Genomic DNA, 12,093 nt, shown 5'->3' on the forward strand with positions numbered 1-12,093 from the left:
GCTCAGTGGTTTTGTTTGTGCAAAAACGTATTGAAGATCATCTCTCTGAAATCGATCAAGAACTCTTCTCCATCCTTAGCTCTGAAAGGCGTTTTTATCTCTACACCTCTTTTAATGTTATGTTACATTTAGAGTATTACATTCTGTTTTCCTAAGCAGGTTTCGCTGAATGTTGGCTCCTTACTCCGGTAGCTTGTGGTTTGGAATGTCTATGTTTAATTGCTTCCGGATATTGTGTAATTAATCAATTCCACTGATAGCTTTTTTTTTTTTTTTTATAAACCAGTACCGAATGATTTTAACGACTCGTGCTTTGTAAGGTAGGGAGTGACCTGGACCTGTTAGCCTCCCACCACATCTCCTTCCCACTTTTTTCATTATTTCCCTTGACCTTCTTGTCCTTTTTGTTCCTTCAAAAAGTGTTAAAATTTCTATTTATATAAAATTCTTTTGCATTCACTCTTCCGCCTCCGTGTTATTTTCTGGCCCACAGAATGTGAGGAACTATCATTTTGTATCCCTATTTTCTTTCTTTTTTTTAAAAAATTATTATTTAATAGCCTTTTATTTACAGGTTATATGTATGGGTAACTTTACAGCATTGACAATTACCAAACCTCTTGTTCCAATTTTTCCCCTCTTACCTCCCACCCCCTTCCCCAGATGGCAGGATGACCAGTAGATGTTAAATATATTAAAATATAAATTAGTGTATCCCTAGTTTCAAGCCGGGAAACCAATAAATGGTAAATGTCCGAGCTATTGAATAGAAATGACTTTTTTCGTCAGCCAGGTTGAGGAACTGAAGAGCTCGGAGGACTTTGGCTCCACTCTATGGTACGGACAGACAGTAAGGCTACAGGACGGAGACCGTTCTAGCAGCTTCCACAGAGCTACTCTATGGCTCCCGGCTTCCTCCCCGAGAGGAAGCCTCGCGGAAGCCATTTTTGGAAGGGCAAGAGAGGAAGTGGCGTCCTCTTCCCTCGCCCGGGCAAGATGGCGTGGAGGCCGCGGGACCTCTAACCGAACCCCAGAGCCCGGGAGGGGCAGGGGCCTGGCCGGTTAGGACAACTGCCCATGGAGCGGCCATAGGGTGAGTGACGCCTTAGGGTGGGTCCTCCCGGGTCCCCGGGCGCGTAAACGAGAGGAGGGTGACCCGGTGGCTTTGCGGGAGGGGGAGCGAGAGCGCGGCGGAGGGGGAAGGGAGCGGTTACGCGTTGGAACCCGGGGGCCGACGGCGCAGGCGCGTTGAGGCCAGAGGGAGGGGATCGGGTCGGAGACGCAGGCGCGCGGAGGGACTGTGAGAAGGGAGTTTGGGCTGACTGGGGTAGAGGAGAGCCGCGAGAGGCCGGGCGCCTTGGGACAGAGGAGGGGGTGCCTGGGGAAGGAAGGACAGAAACGAGCCCATGGACTCCGGCTGTGCGCCCGCACTGTGCTCTCCAAACCCGGGGAGGTCGGTGCTAATGACCGTAATGACAACAATCGTGTAACAGCCCTGCTTTCTAGTTCGGGAAGTTGGAGTGGGCAGCGTGTCATGGGCTGCATCTGAACTCACGCCTTAGTGGCGTCGGTGCCTTACCCGCTGCACAGTGTATGTTGGGGAGAGATGCCATGCCCTGTAGTGGGAGGCGGTCCCGGAGGAAAGGCGGGGAGGACAGACCTCCGGGGGTTTGAGCGGAGCCGCCCAAGGCATGAGCGAGAGAAGGAGGCCGGACTTGGGTCCGCGCCGCCGCAAAAGCACAACGGTGAGCAGTGAGACTGTAGGGAAAACTAGAGGCGGCCGTGGGGCAGAGAGAGCGCTGGATGTGGAGTCAGTTCTGCGTTCTCCAAGCTCATTCATACTTCCGCTAGGTGTACATGAAATGTAGATAGGGACCCTAGCAGCTCAGAGGCATCAGCGAGTCTCTTACTAAAAGGAGCCGCTTGAAGTGACGATGGAAAGAAATCAGAAATTCTAAGATTTGGAAGTTGAGGAGGGAAATGGGCATGTGGGATCATCAGTGGAAAGAATTAGAGATGGGAGATATGTGGCCAAACCCCAATTTAAGATTACTCCAGTTCCCTTCTAAATCTTCTGCTGCTGAAGTTAGCCGGAGGAAAGCGTGCAAGTGAGCCCATTGGGAACGCTGGTTTGTTTTCTGATCTCATGGGCCCACACAGCAGCCAGGCAATCCTTATAATTTGTTAAAAACCTTTCTGGCTTCAAATCTCCTAGACCTTTCAGTTCTAACTAACTAGCTGTTCAGAAAATTCAGGCCAATCACGGTGAACTTCCTAAACTTCTCTTTAAAACATCTTGACATCATCTCCAACTGTCTTTATTCCTTCAATCTCCCATAATGAAATGGCTTGTTTCCTTGCTAGACCATTCCCTCTTGATTCTCTTTTCTCCTGTCTTCTCCAGGATATTGCTTTCTCTACTATACTTTCTCTCAATTTCATTATATGTGACTGGCTTTTATCTCCATCTTCCTTTCCTTAAAGCAGAACTTTACTAGACCCTATCACTTCACGCTAGTGCATCCACAACTGATGTGTGTGTGTGTATACACTTTGTATACTTACACATGCAGGTATACACATCTCTATACACACACATACACACATGTGTATTCACATATCTACACACAAACATACTCCTTCCTTTTTTTAGCCAGAGTCCTAGGAAAAACTGCCAACTTTCATTCCTTCTACTCTTCAACCCTTTTCAGTTTTATTTCCACTCTTATCATTTAACAGAAATTTCTAATAATATCCCAGTTGCCAAATCTGATACTCTTATCTCTATTCCTTTATTATTCTCCACTGCTATATTTGACACTGTTGATCCATTCTTCTGATATATATATATATATTTTTTTTTTTTAAATTAAAGCTTTTTATTTACAAAACATGCATGGGTAATTTTTCAGCATTGACCCTTGCAAAGCCTTCTGTTCCAAATTATCTCCTCCTTCCCCCCACCCCCTCCCCTAGATGGAAGATAGTCCAATACATGTTAAATATATTAAAATATATGTTAAATCCAATATATGTATACATATTTATACAGTTATCTTGCTGTATGAGAAAAATCTGATCAAGAAAGAAAAAAACTGAGAAAGAAAACAATGCAAGCAAACGTTAACAGAAAAAGTGAGAATGCTATATTGTGATCCACACTCAGTTCCCATGATCCTCTCTCTGGGTGTTGATGGCTCTCTTCATCACTGAACAATTGGAACTGGTTTGAACCAACTCATTGTTAAAGAGAGTCACATCCATCAGAATTGATTGTCCTGTAATATTATTATTGCCATGTACAATGATCTCCTGGTTCTGCTCATTTCACTCTGCATCAGTTTATGTAAGTCTCTCCAGGTCCAGGTAAATCAATCTGCTGGTCATTTCTTATATAACAGTAATATTCCATAGCATTCATATATCATAACTTATTAAGCCATTCTCCAAAAGACGGGCATCCACTCAGTTTCCAGTTTCTTGCCACTACAAAGAGGGCTGCACATGTTGGGTCCCTTTCCCTCTTTGGGATATAAGCCCAGTAGAAATACTATCGAGTCAAAGAGTATGCACAGTTTGATAACTTTGAGCATAGTTCCAAATTGCTCTCCCTTCTGGATAGTCTTGCCTCTCTGGGTTTTCTTGACACTATTTTTTTTTCTTTCTAACTGAATGCCAGTCAATTTCCTTTTGCTAAATCAACTATATAGGACCTGTCATGGACTCTTTCCTCTTTTCTTTGGTGACCTCATTAGCTTTCATGGATTAAATTGTCATCTCTGTGCAGAAGTCCCAGGCCCTATGTAGCTAGCCCTGTTTTCTCTCCTGAGTTCCATTTTCACATCACCAACTGCCTATTGAGCATCTCATACTCAGCGTGCCAAAAAGCATTCTCTTCTCACCTCCTTTCCATCTCTTCTCAAGAGACTTTTAGTCTCCCAGGTTTATAACTTTGTTAATATCTTTTTTTAAAATAAATTTTAGATACATGTCTACATATGTGTAAATTTAAACATTGTCTTATTTAAAATTTAATTTTTTTTTAACATTAACAAGCATTTATTTCTCTCAATCCGACCTTTACTCCTTCAGTTGAACTGAAAGAAAGGAAAAAAACCCCTCATAACTAGTAATATATAAAGTGAAATTCCTGCATTGACTGTGTCTAAAAATATCTCTCATTTTTTATCTTGACTCCATTGTCCCCTTCCAGAAGGTAGGAAGTATGATTCATTTTCATTTGTCTTTAGATGGGATTGGTGTTTCATTGCATTATTCAAAATTCTCAAACTTTTTAGAATTTTTAAAAATAATGTTGTTTGTCTTAAGAGTTTTCTTCCAGAGATGTCCTGCTCATTTCACTGAATTAGATTTTTTTATTTTGATAATTGATATTTTATTTTTCCCAGTTACATGTGAAACAATTTTTTACATTTGTTTTTGAACTTTGAATTCCAGATTTTCTCCCTCCTCTCATTAAAAACACCACATATGAAGTTATGCAAAACTTTTCCATAAAAGTCATGTTGTGAGAGAAAATATAGATCTTTTCCTCAAACCCCCCCCCCCCAAAAAAAAAAAAAAAGCCAAAACCAAAACCAACAACCCTTAAGAAAAATGAAATCAGAAAGAGTATTTTGCTATCTGAATTCAGACACAATCAGTTCTTTCTCTGGTTATGGACAGCAGTTTTCATTATAAGTCTTTCAGAATAGTCATGAATCATTATATTGCTAAGAATTGCAAAATCATTCACAGCTGAAAATCCTACAACATTGCTATTACTTTATACACAGTACATTTCACTTTGGTTGAATTCATGGAGGACTTTCCAAGTTTTTCTGAGAGTATCCTCCTCATTTCCCATAGAATTATATTTCATCATATTCACATACCACAGTTTATTCAATCATTCCCCAATTGATGGGTATCACCTCAGTTTCCAACTCTGCCCTGAGAAAGAGAACTGCTATAAATATTTTTGTACAAATAGGTCCTTTTCCTTTTTTTTTTTTTAACATGCCTGTTATTGGTATTATTAGATCAAAGAATATCTACATTAGATTATACAAAGCTTCCCAATTTTTTTGAAGCTATCCATTTTCTTATGGTACAATAGTATTCTGTTACATTTATATACCATAATGTATTTAGACAGTCTTTAAAAAATGGGTGCTATCCCCTTAATTTTCAGTTTTTTGTTACAAGAACTGCTGTTAATATTTTTTTATGAGTTCTTTTCCTTTTTCTTTCATGTCTTTAAAGTACAGATCTACTAAGGTATCAGTGGTTCAAAGTGAAACAAATAATTCCAAATAGTTTTTTTAAAATTTCTGGACCAATTTATGGCTTCACCAGCAGTGTATGTGCCTGTTTTCTTGAAGTCTCTTCAACAATTGATTTTTTTGTCATCTTTGACAGCCTAATAAATAGGAAGTGAAATTTCAAAATTGTTTTAATTTGTCTAATAGTGATTTGGAACATTTTTCTTTATCTACATTTTGTTTTATAAATACGTATACCTTGAAGATTGCCTGTTGCTATACATGATCATTTATATTTAGGAATGATATTCTTTTAAATTTGGATTTGTTTATCTCGAATGTAAGGTCTATCAGATAAACTTGTTGCAAAATTATTTTTTTCTGTGTTATCTTCTCATTTAGTTTTAACTTCATTGATTTTGCTTGTGGGAAAAAAACCTTAATTTTACATAATCAAATTCACTAATCTCTGATTTTTTTTCTATCTCTTGTTTGCTCAAAAATGCCTTCTTTTCCATAAATGTCAGAGGTTGCTTAGTGACTATTTTAGCTAACATATATCTTTCTATTATACCTTTTCTTATATTTATTATCAATGAGTCATCTATGGTCTAAAATGTAGTGATTCTTTGTGGTGGTAAAGAACTAGAAATTGAGAGATCTCCATTAATGGGAAAAAGGTTGAATAAGTTGTGGTATAATTGTGATGGAATACAATTGTGCTGTTAAGAATTGACTGATACGTTGCTTTTTAGAAAAACACGGAAAGACTTATATGAATAATGAAGAGTGAAATGAGCAGAACCGAGAGAACATTGTATACAGTAACATCCATATTGTTTGAGAATAACTGTGAATAACTAAGCGATTCTGAGTTACACTAATATTCAAGTCAACTGCAATCTTATAAAAAGAAGGTGCTATCCGTCTCCAGAGAAAGAACTGGTAAATAGAAGCTTGTATATATGCTTTTGTGTGGGTGTGGGTGTAAATAAGTAAGTGAAATGTTGGTCTTCTGAGGGTGAGAGGAAGCTTATCAAGATGAGCCAACAAGATTTCAAAACAAAAAAGAAACCTAAAAAAAAAAAAAGTTATTCAAGAGGAATGAAGATCTAACAGTAAAAGTAACCATATTCAGTTACTCACTGATAGTAAATATCAGGGAAAGCATAAAATAGAAAGATATATATTAAATAAAATATCCACATTGTGATGCAAGAGAACCAGTTCAGAGTCCAGATTGTGGAATTTCTTTTAGATTATAAGGACTTCCAAATATTACTGTTTGTGAATAACATTGTTGAGTTTTCTGGATCTGTGATTGATCAGAGAAGTTTGACCTGTCCAGCCACACCGCAAAAACCAAATCGGTGAAGAATGTCTGTTGTCCTGATTTCAGTTTCTAGGTAGACACTATGGAACTTGTCCAGTAATTTGTATATCTGGAGCAGAAGACAGATGGATGCTGAGCTGGGCCCAGAATTGAAAAGAAAAAAAAAAAAGAGCAGAAGGGATTGCTTTCCAAACACCACAGAGCACTTTACAGAATCTCAAACTTCCAACAACAGCAGGGGCCTATATTTTCAATATAAACGTTTTTTTACCAATGTTGCAACAATCTGGAACATCATTACCTTTGAATTGCCTGTATCATACAGGCAGTGGAAAGGCACTAGGGAGGTGTGACCTAAAACCAACAAGGAAGAATAGGGATAAAAGATGTCAATTAACAATTAGCAAAGTGTGATAGAAAGAAGATAGTCTGGTCATATGGGAGAGTGCACACACAACATTTGGGATAGCATAAATATGAGTTGCCCAGGTTAGACAGACATAGGTGTTTTACGATCTGCCTTGTTGGAGAGAACTCCTTAAATTATGAGGTCACAGATCCAGTTGAGCACATCTGACCTGATTCTCAGTAAACTTTTGTTTCTCTGTTTCCTTTAGGATAAAACTTGACATTTAAAGCTCTTGACAGCTTTCTCCTAACTTATCTCCAACCTTATTATATATTTCTTCCTTTCCTGTACCGAACAAGTCAGCCAAAATCTTTTTTCTATTTCTAACATATCTATTGTCTTTGTACTTTTGCACTCTTTCTTCAATGCCTGAAATATATTTCCTTTTCCTTTACTTCATAGAATTTCTCAGTTTCTTCGAGATGCCTTTGAAATATGTCACTTTGTATACAAAGCCTCTCCTCATATCTCTAAACTACTAGTGTGGTCCTTCCCGACTACCTTGTTTTCTATATATTTATTCCATGTATACACAGTAATGTGTTTCTTATTTCTCCCAATAGAAGGTCAACTCCCTGAGAGCAGAGATTGTTTCAAAACTTTTTTATCCTTGTATCCCTAGTACTTAACAATCCTGGCACACAGAGTGCTTAATGAAAACTTCTTCACTCATTTATAATAAAGAGATCAGATCTAGTTTATTTTTAAAAATCTGAAAATGAAAATCCACAGAATTTAAAAACTGATATCTCCTCCTATAGTTGCTGATGGGTATGTGGAAAGGCCAATATTAGGTGTCAAATTGAATGGATTGTAATGGTAATTGAGAGAGATTAGAAAAGTGCCATGCAGTCCAAGTTATGAAGAAATGATAGGGAGCTCTAAAGTTTATTGATGAGAGGGACGACTTGGTCAGAGTTGACAACAGTAATACCTATACCACTCATCACCTCAGCCAATAACTGGAGGGAAAACGTGAGGGCATGGTGGTTTTGATTTACAAGTCAGAGGTGGTGCTGCCCCTAGTAAGTGTTGATATTTATGCTAAGGAATATGATGTGGATAAATATATTGATTCTCCTTAGTGATTTTGTCAATAAGATGATTGCTGGCACCATTACATCATCTACCATTCAGCCTTTGGGCTTAGCTGATTAAAACCTCAACTCTTTTTTTTTTTTTGTTTTCCTTCTGTGTCTTGCTCCTTGAAAATAGCACATGGCACAATTTTCACATTTTTGTGTTTTTCTTTTTTTTGTTTCTCATTTTTTATTGTTTTGATCTGATTTTTCTTGTGCAGCATAATTGTGGAAATATGTATAGTAGAATTGCACATGTTTAATAACATTAGATTATTTGCTGTTTAGGGGAGGGGAGTGAGGGGAAGAGAAGAAGAAAATTGGAACACGAGGTTTTTCAAGGGTGAATATTGAACACTATTTTTGCATATATTTTGACAACAAAAAGTTATTTTAAAAATAGAAAATTCTGAAAATTTGAAAAAAGTCTTCACAATCTTGCTGTTTCTGTGTAAATGTTCTCTTTGTTCTGCTCACTTGACTCTGGTTAGTTCATGTAAGACTTCCAGGTTTTTCTGAAATCTACCAGTTCATCATTTTTTATAGCACAATAGTATTCCATTACATTCATATACCACAATTTGTCCAGCCATTTTCCAATTGATGGACATCCCCTTAATTTCCAACTCCTTGCTGCCACAAAAAGAGATGCTGCAAACATTTTTATACGTGTTGATCCTTTTTCCTTTTTCATGATCTCTTTGTGATACAGACCTAGTAATGGTATTGTTGGATCAAAGGGTATGCACAGTGGGCATAGTTCCAAATTGCTCTCCAGAATGGTTAGATCAGTTCACAAGTCCACCAAATTCTACCAGTAATGTATTAGTATTCCAAATTTCCCACATCCTCACTAACATTTATAATTTTCCTTTTCTGACATATTGGCCAATTTGATAGGTGTGAGATGGTATCTCAAAGTTGTTTTAATTTGCATTTCTCTAATCAGTATTGATTTAGAGCATTTTTTCATATTATAGATGACTTTAATTTCTTTATCTGAAAATTTCCTTTTCATATCCTTTGACCATTTATCATTTGGGGAATAATCAGAAACACTGGCTATAAAAATTGCTTCCCATCTTTCTGTTTCCCTTCTTATCTTCCATTGGCTTTGCGCAAAAAAGTTTTTAATTTATTTAAAATGTCCATTTTGCATTTCATAATGTTCTCTATCTCCATAAATAGGTCAACTATTCCTTGCGCTCCTAATTTACTTCTGATATCAGCCTCTATTTAACCTGGATACATAGTGTGAGATGTTGGTCTATGCCTAGTTTTTGCCATAGGATTTTCCAGTTTTCCTAGCAGTTTTTGTCAAGTAGTGATTTCTTATCCCAGAATCTAGAGTCTTTGATTACTGTGTCTTGTATACTTAAACCTATTTCATTGATCCACCACTCTTATTTTTTTAGCCAGTATCAAATAGTTTTGATGATTAATTTATAATATAGGTTTGGATATGGTATGTATGGTTAGGCTACCTTTGCATTTTTTTCATTATTCCCTTGATATTCTTGGCCTTTGAAGTTCTTCTAGATTAGTTAATTTTGTTATTGTTGTTTTTCTAGCTAAGAGAGTAGTATCTCAGGGAGAGAAAGCGAACAGAAAGTCAGAAGAGGGTGATCAGCAGTGTCAGAGGCTACAGAAATGTTCAGAAGAATGAGGATGAAAGGCCATTGCATTAGACAATTAAGACATTTTGGAGAGAGCCTGTTTTGTTGAATGATAAAATCAGGAAACATTGTAGAGAATAAGAAAGGAGAGGAAAGAACAGTGGAGGCACTTATTGTAGAACAACTTTCTCTTGAAGTTTAGCCACAAAAGATAGGAGAGTTGGAAAGATACAAAGGATGGAAAGATCAATTGAGGACTTTTTTGAGGCAGGGGAGACTTTGGGCATGTTTGTAGACAGGAACCAGTAGACAGAGAGAAATTGAAGATAACTGAGAGAGTGAAGATATGTGTGTAGATTATTTTCACAAAGATTTTATAGAAATGGAAAGTAGCTATATTGATTGCTTTGAGTAGTAATGTATCACTTTTTTCAAGCATCTGGTGTATCCTTCTCTATTTAAGATGTCTTTGGCCTAGATCCAACAATGTCTTCAGAATAAATCTCCTTATCTTAAGTATCATGTCTAGACTGTCTAGACTGATTCTGCCGTTTATGATTTGTGATTAAGTTGCTTCCTGGTCCACCAAGGCTGGTACCATTTTGGACTCTGCATTCCACTACATTATTGAACTTCAGTCAAGTGCCAAATTTTGACCTTTCTCTTGACCTGTTGTATTTTCTTTACCCATATTATCTATCATCTCCTTAACTCAGACTCTTGTCACTTCTTGCCCCTACTTCTTTTCTTCACTGTCTTTATCCCCCATACTTGATTGCCCAAGAAAAGTGTCTTCAGTGGTTCTCAATTGCCTTTAGTAGAAAATATTTGCTCCCCTCATAGTCTGCTTCTAACCTTTTGTTCTAGGTTGTTCTGCAACAACCTTTTGTTGATATATTTCACAATAATTGCCCTTATTAGTCTGTTGAAATATTTCATTATAAGCTACTTATACTCACATTTTATGCTTTACGTCCCTTTGTATTGGTCATCTACCTGCAATATTTTCAGGTACAACCTTCTATGCAAAGCTTTTCCATATTCCCCCTAATCACTTAATTTATATTTATTTTCTTGTATTGTGTGACAGTTGCATGACAGTGAATTTGGGTTTTTATTATCTGAAGAAATAAATGGGCTTTTTGCTTAACAAATTATTTTTGTTTTCATCTCAGAATCATTTTAAAGATCATTTCTATTTTGTGCATAGTTGGTGCTAAGTATAGTTCATTAAAACAGCTATTGTCTTGATTTTTGTGTGAGATTTTCTAACCTTTTAATATATTTTCCCTGCTGATTCTTAAAATATATCCTTGATGGATTAATACCTTTGTCAGACATGAACCTAAGGCAAACTCATTAAGGTAAACTACCTACTTGTCAGGTAGAGCTATTTTTCTATTAAAATAAAAATTTGGGAGCAGTAGAAATGGGGCAAAAACAAATCATCTCTGGATTTGTTCCTGTCATTTTTTCTTTATGAAAAATCAAGAGTTGACAGCACTTCAATCTTGGTTGACTCATTTATGTTGTAACCTTTGCTGTCACTGGATTTCACGTTGTTCTTTAAGTTTGACTAAGCTATTACTAACTATCTTGACTCACATTTCCCAGGATCTAGTTCAAGGACTTGTCCTAACTTGTCTCTGGAGATTTCTCTTTTAAGTACTACTGAAATACTTTTAGCATCCTTATCTCAGTAATTCTCAGTGAAGGGTGTTCTGGAGCTTAGAGAGGAAGAGAAAAGAAGGGAGACAAATTCAGGGAAGGAGGAATAATTTGAAAATTGGACCTGAAGGTAAAACCATTTAGTTTTAATATTGTGTGGAGGTTGGACTATATGTGAACCTGTTTTTTGCTTCAGGCAAAATCATCTGAGGGAGAGTTATCATTGATTTACTTGTTGGCTTGTGCCTCAAAGTCATTCAGATAGTATAAGATACACATAAGTTGAAATTGTCTTTATTTTGAAATGATAGTGAGTGTTTGTCTTTTGTTATATCTTGAAAAATTGATGCAATTAAACTTTTTTTGAATTTAGAAAATCTAAAATGCTTTGAGTAACTTTTTCTTTTATTTTTTTAAATTAAGCCTACAGATTGCAACTTCACTGCCAAAATGTCATTATCTTCAATTACTGCACATTGTTCAGCATCTGAAAATGCTTGCAGAATTTCACCAGGACAGGTCAATCAGGTAACCTGCCTTTATGTTTTTTCTGTTTCTCTCTCTTTAAAGAAAACATCCAATGCAGATATGGGAATTGAACTAACTGCTGATTTAATTTTTAGACAATAATGCTCTCTATAGAACTATTTTAGAAACGCATCTAAAATTGGTCACGGAGCCATGACTAAATTTTTGGGGCTCTCATAATCTTGAATTGACTACT

General features: G+C 36.9%; 1 protein-coding gene across 5 annotated transcripts in view; it reads left to right on the forward strand.

The window, feature by feature from the left end:
* The first annotated feature begins 928 nt into the window (after positions 1 to 928).
* The window catches only part of MDM4 (MDM4 regulator of p53), a 46,288-nt gene continuing 35,123 nt past the window's right edge, over positions 929 to 12,093 (forward strand). Inside the window, exons 1-3 of one of the 5 annotated variants that reach the window (XM_023501936.2) lie at positions 929 to 1,093; positions 6,020 to 6,209; positions 11,793 to 11,897. In XM_023501936.2, coding sequence (XP_023357704.1) covers positions 11,820 to 11,897 — 78 coding nt within the window. In that variant the 5' untranslated portion in view covers positions 929 to 1,093; positions 6,020 to 6,209; positions 11,793 to 11,819. Of the gene's footprint in view, positions 1,094 to 1,285; positions 1,746 to 6,019; positions 6,210 to 9,400; positions 11,500 to 11,792; positions 11,898 to 12,093 lie in introns of those variants that run through there. The other 4 variants (XM_012547827.3, XR_001120949.3, XM_003767610.4 and 1 more) reach the window with 4 other exon arrangements.

This window comes from Sarcophilus harrisii, chromosome 4 (assembly GCF_902635505.1).
Source record: "Sarcophilus harrisii chromosome 4, mSarHar1.11, whole genome shotgun sequence".
NCBI lineage: Eukaryota > Metazoa > Chordata > Mammalia > Dasyuromorphia > Dasyuridae > Sarcophilus > Sarcophilus harrisii.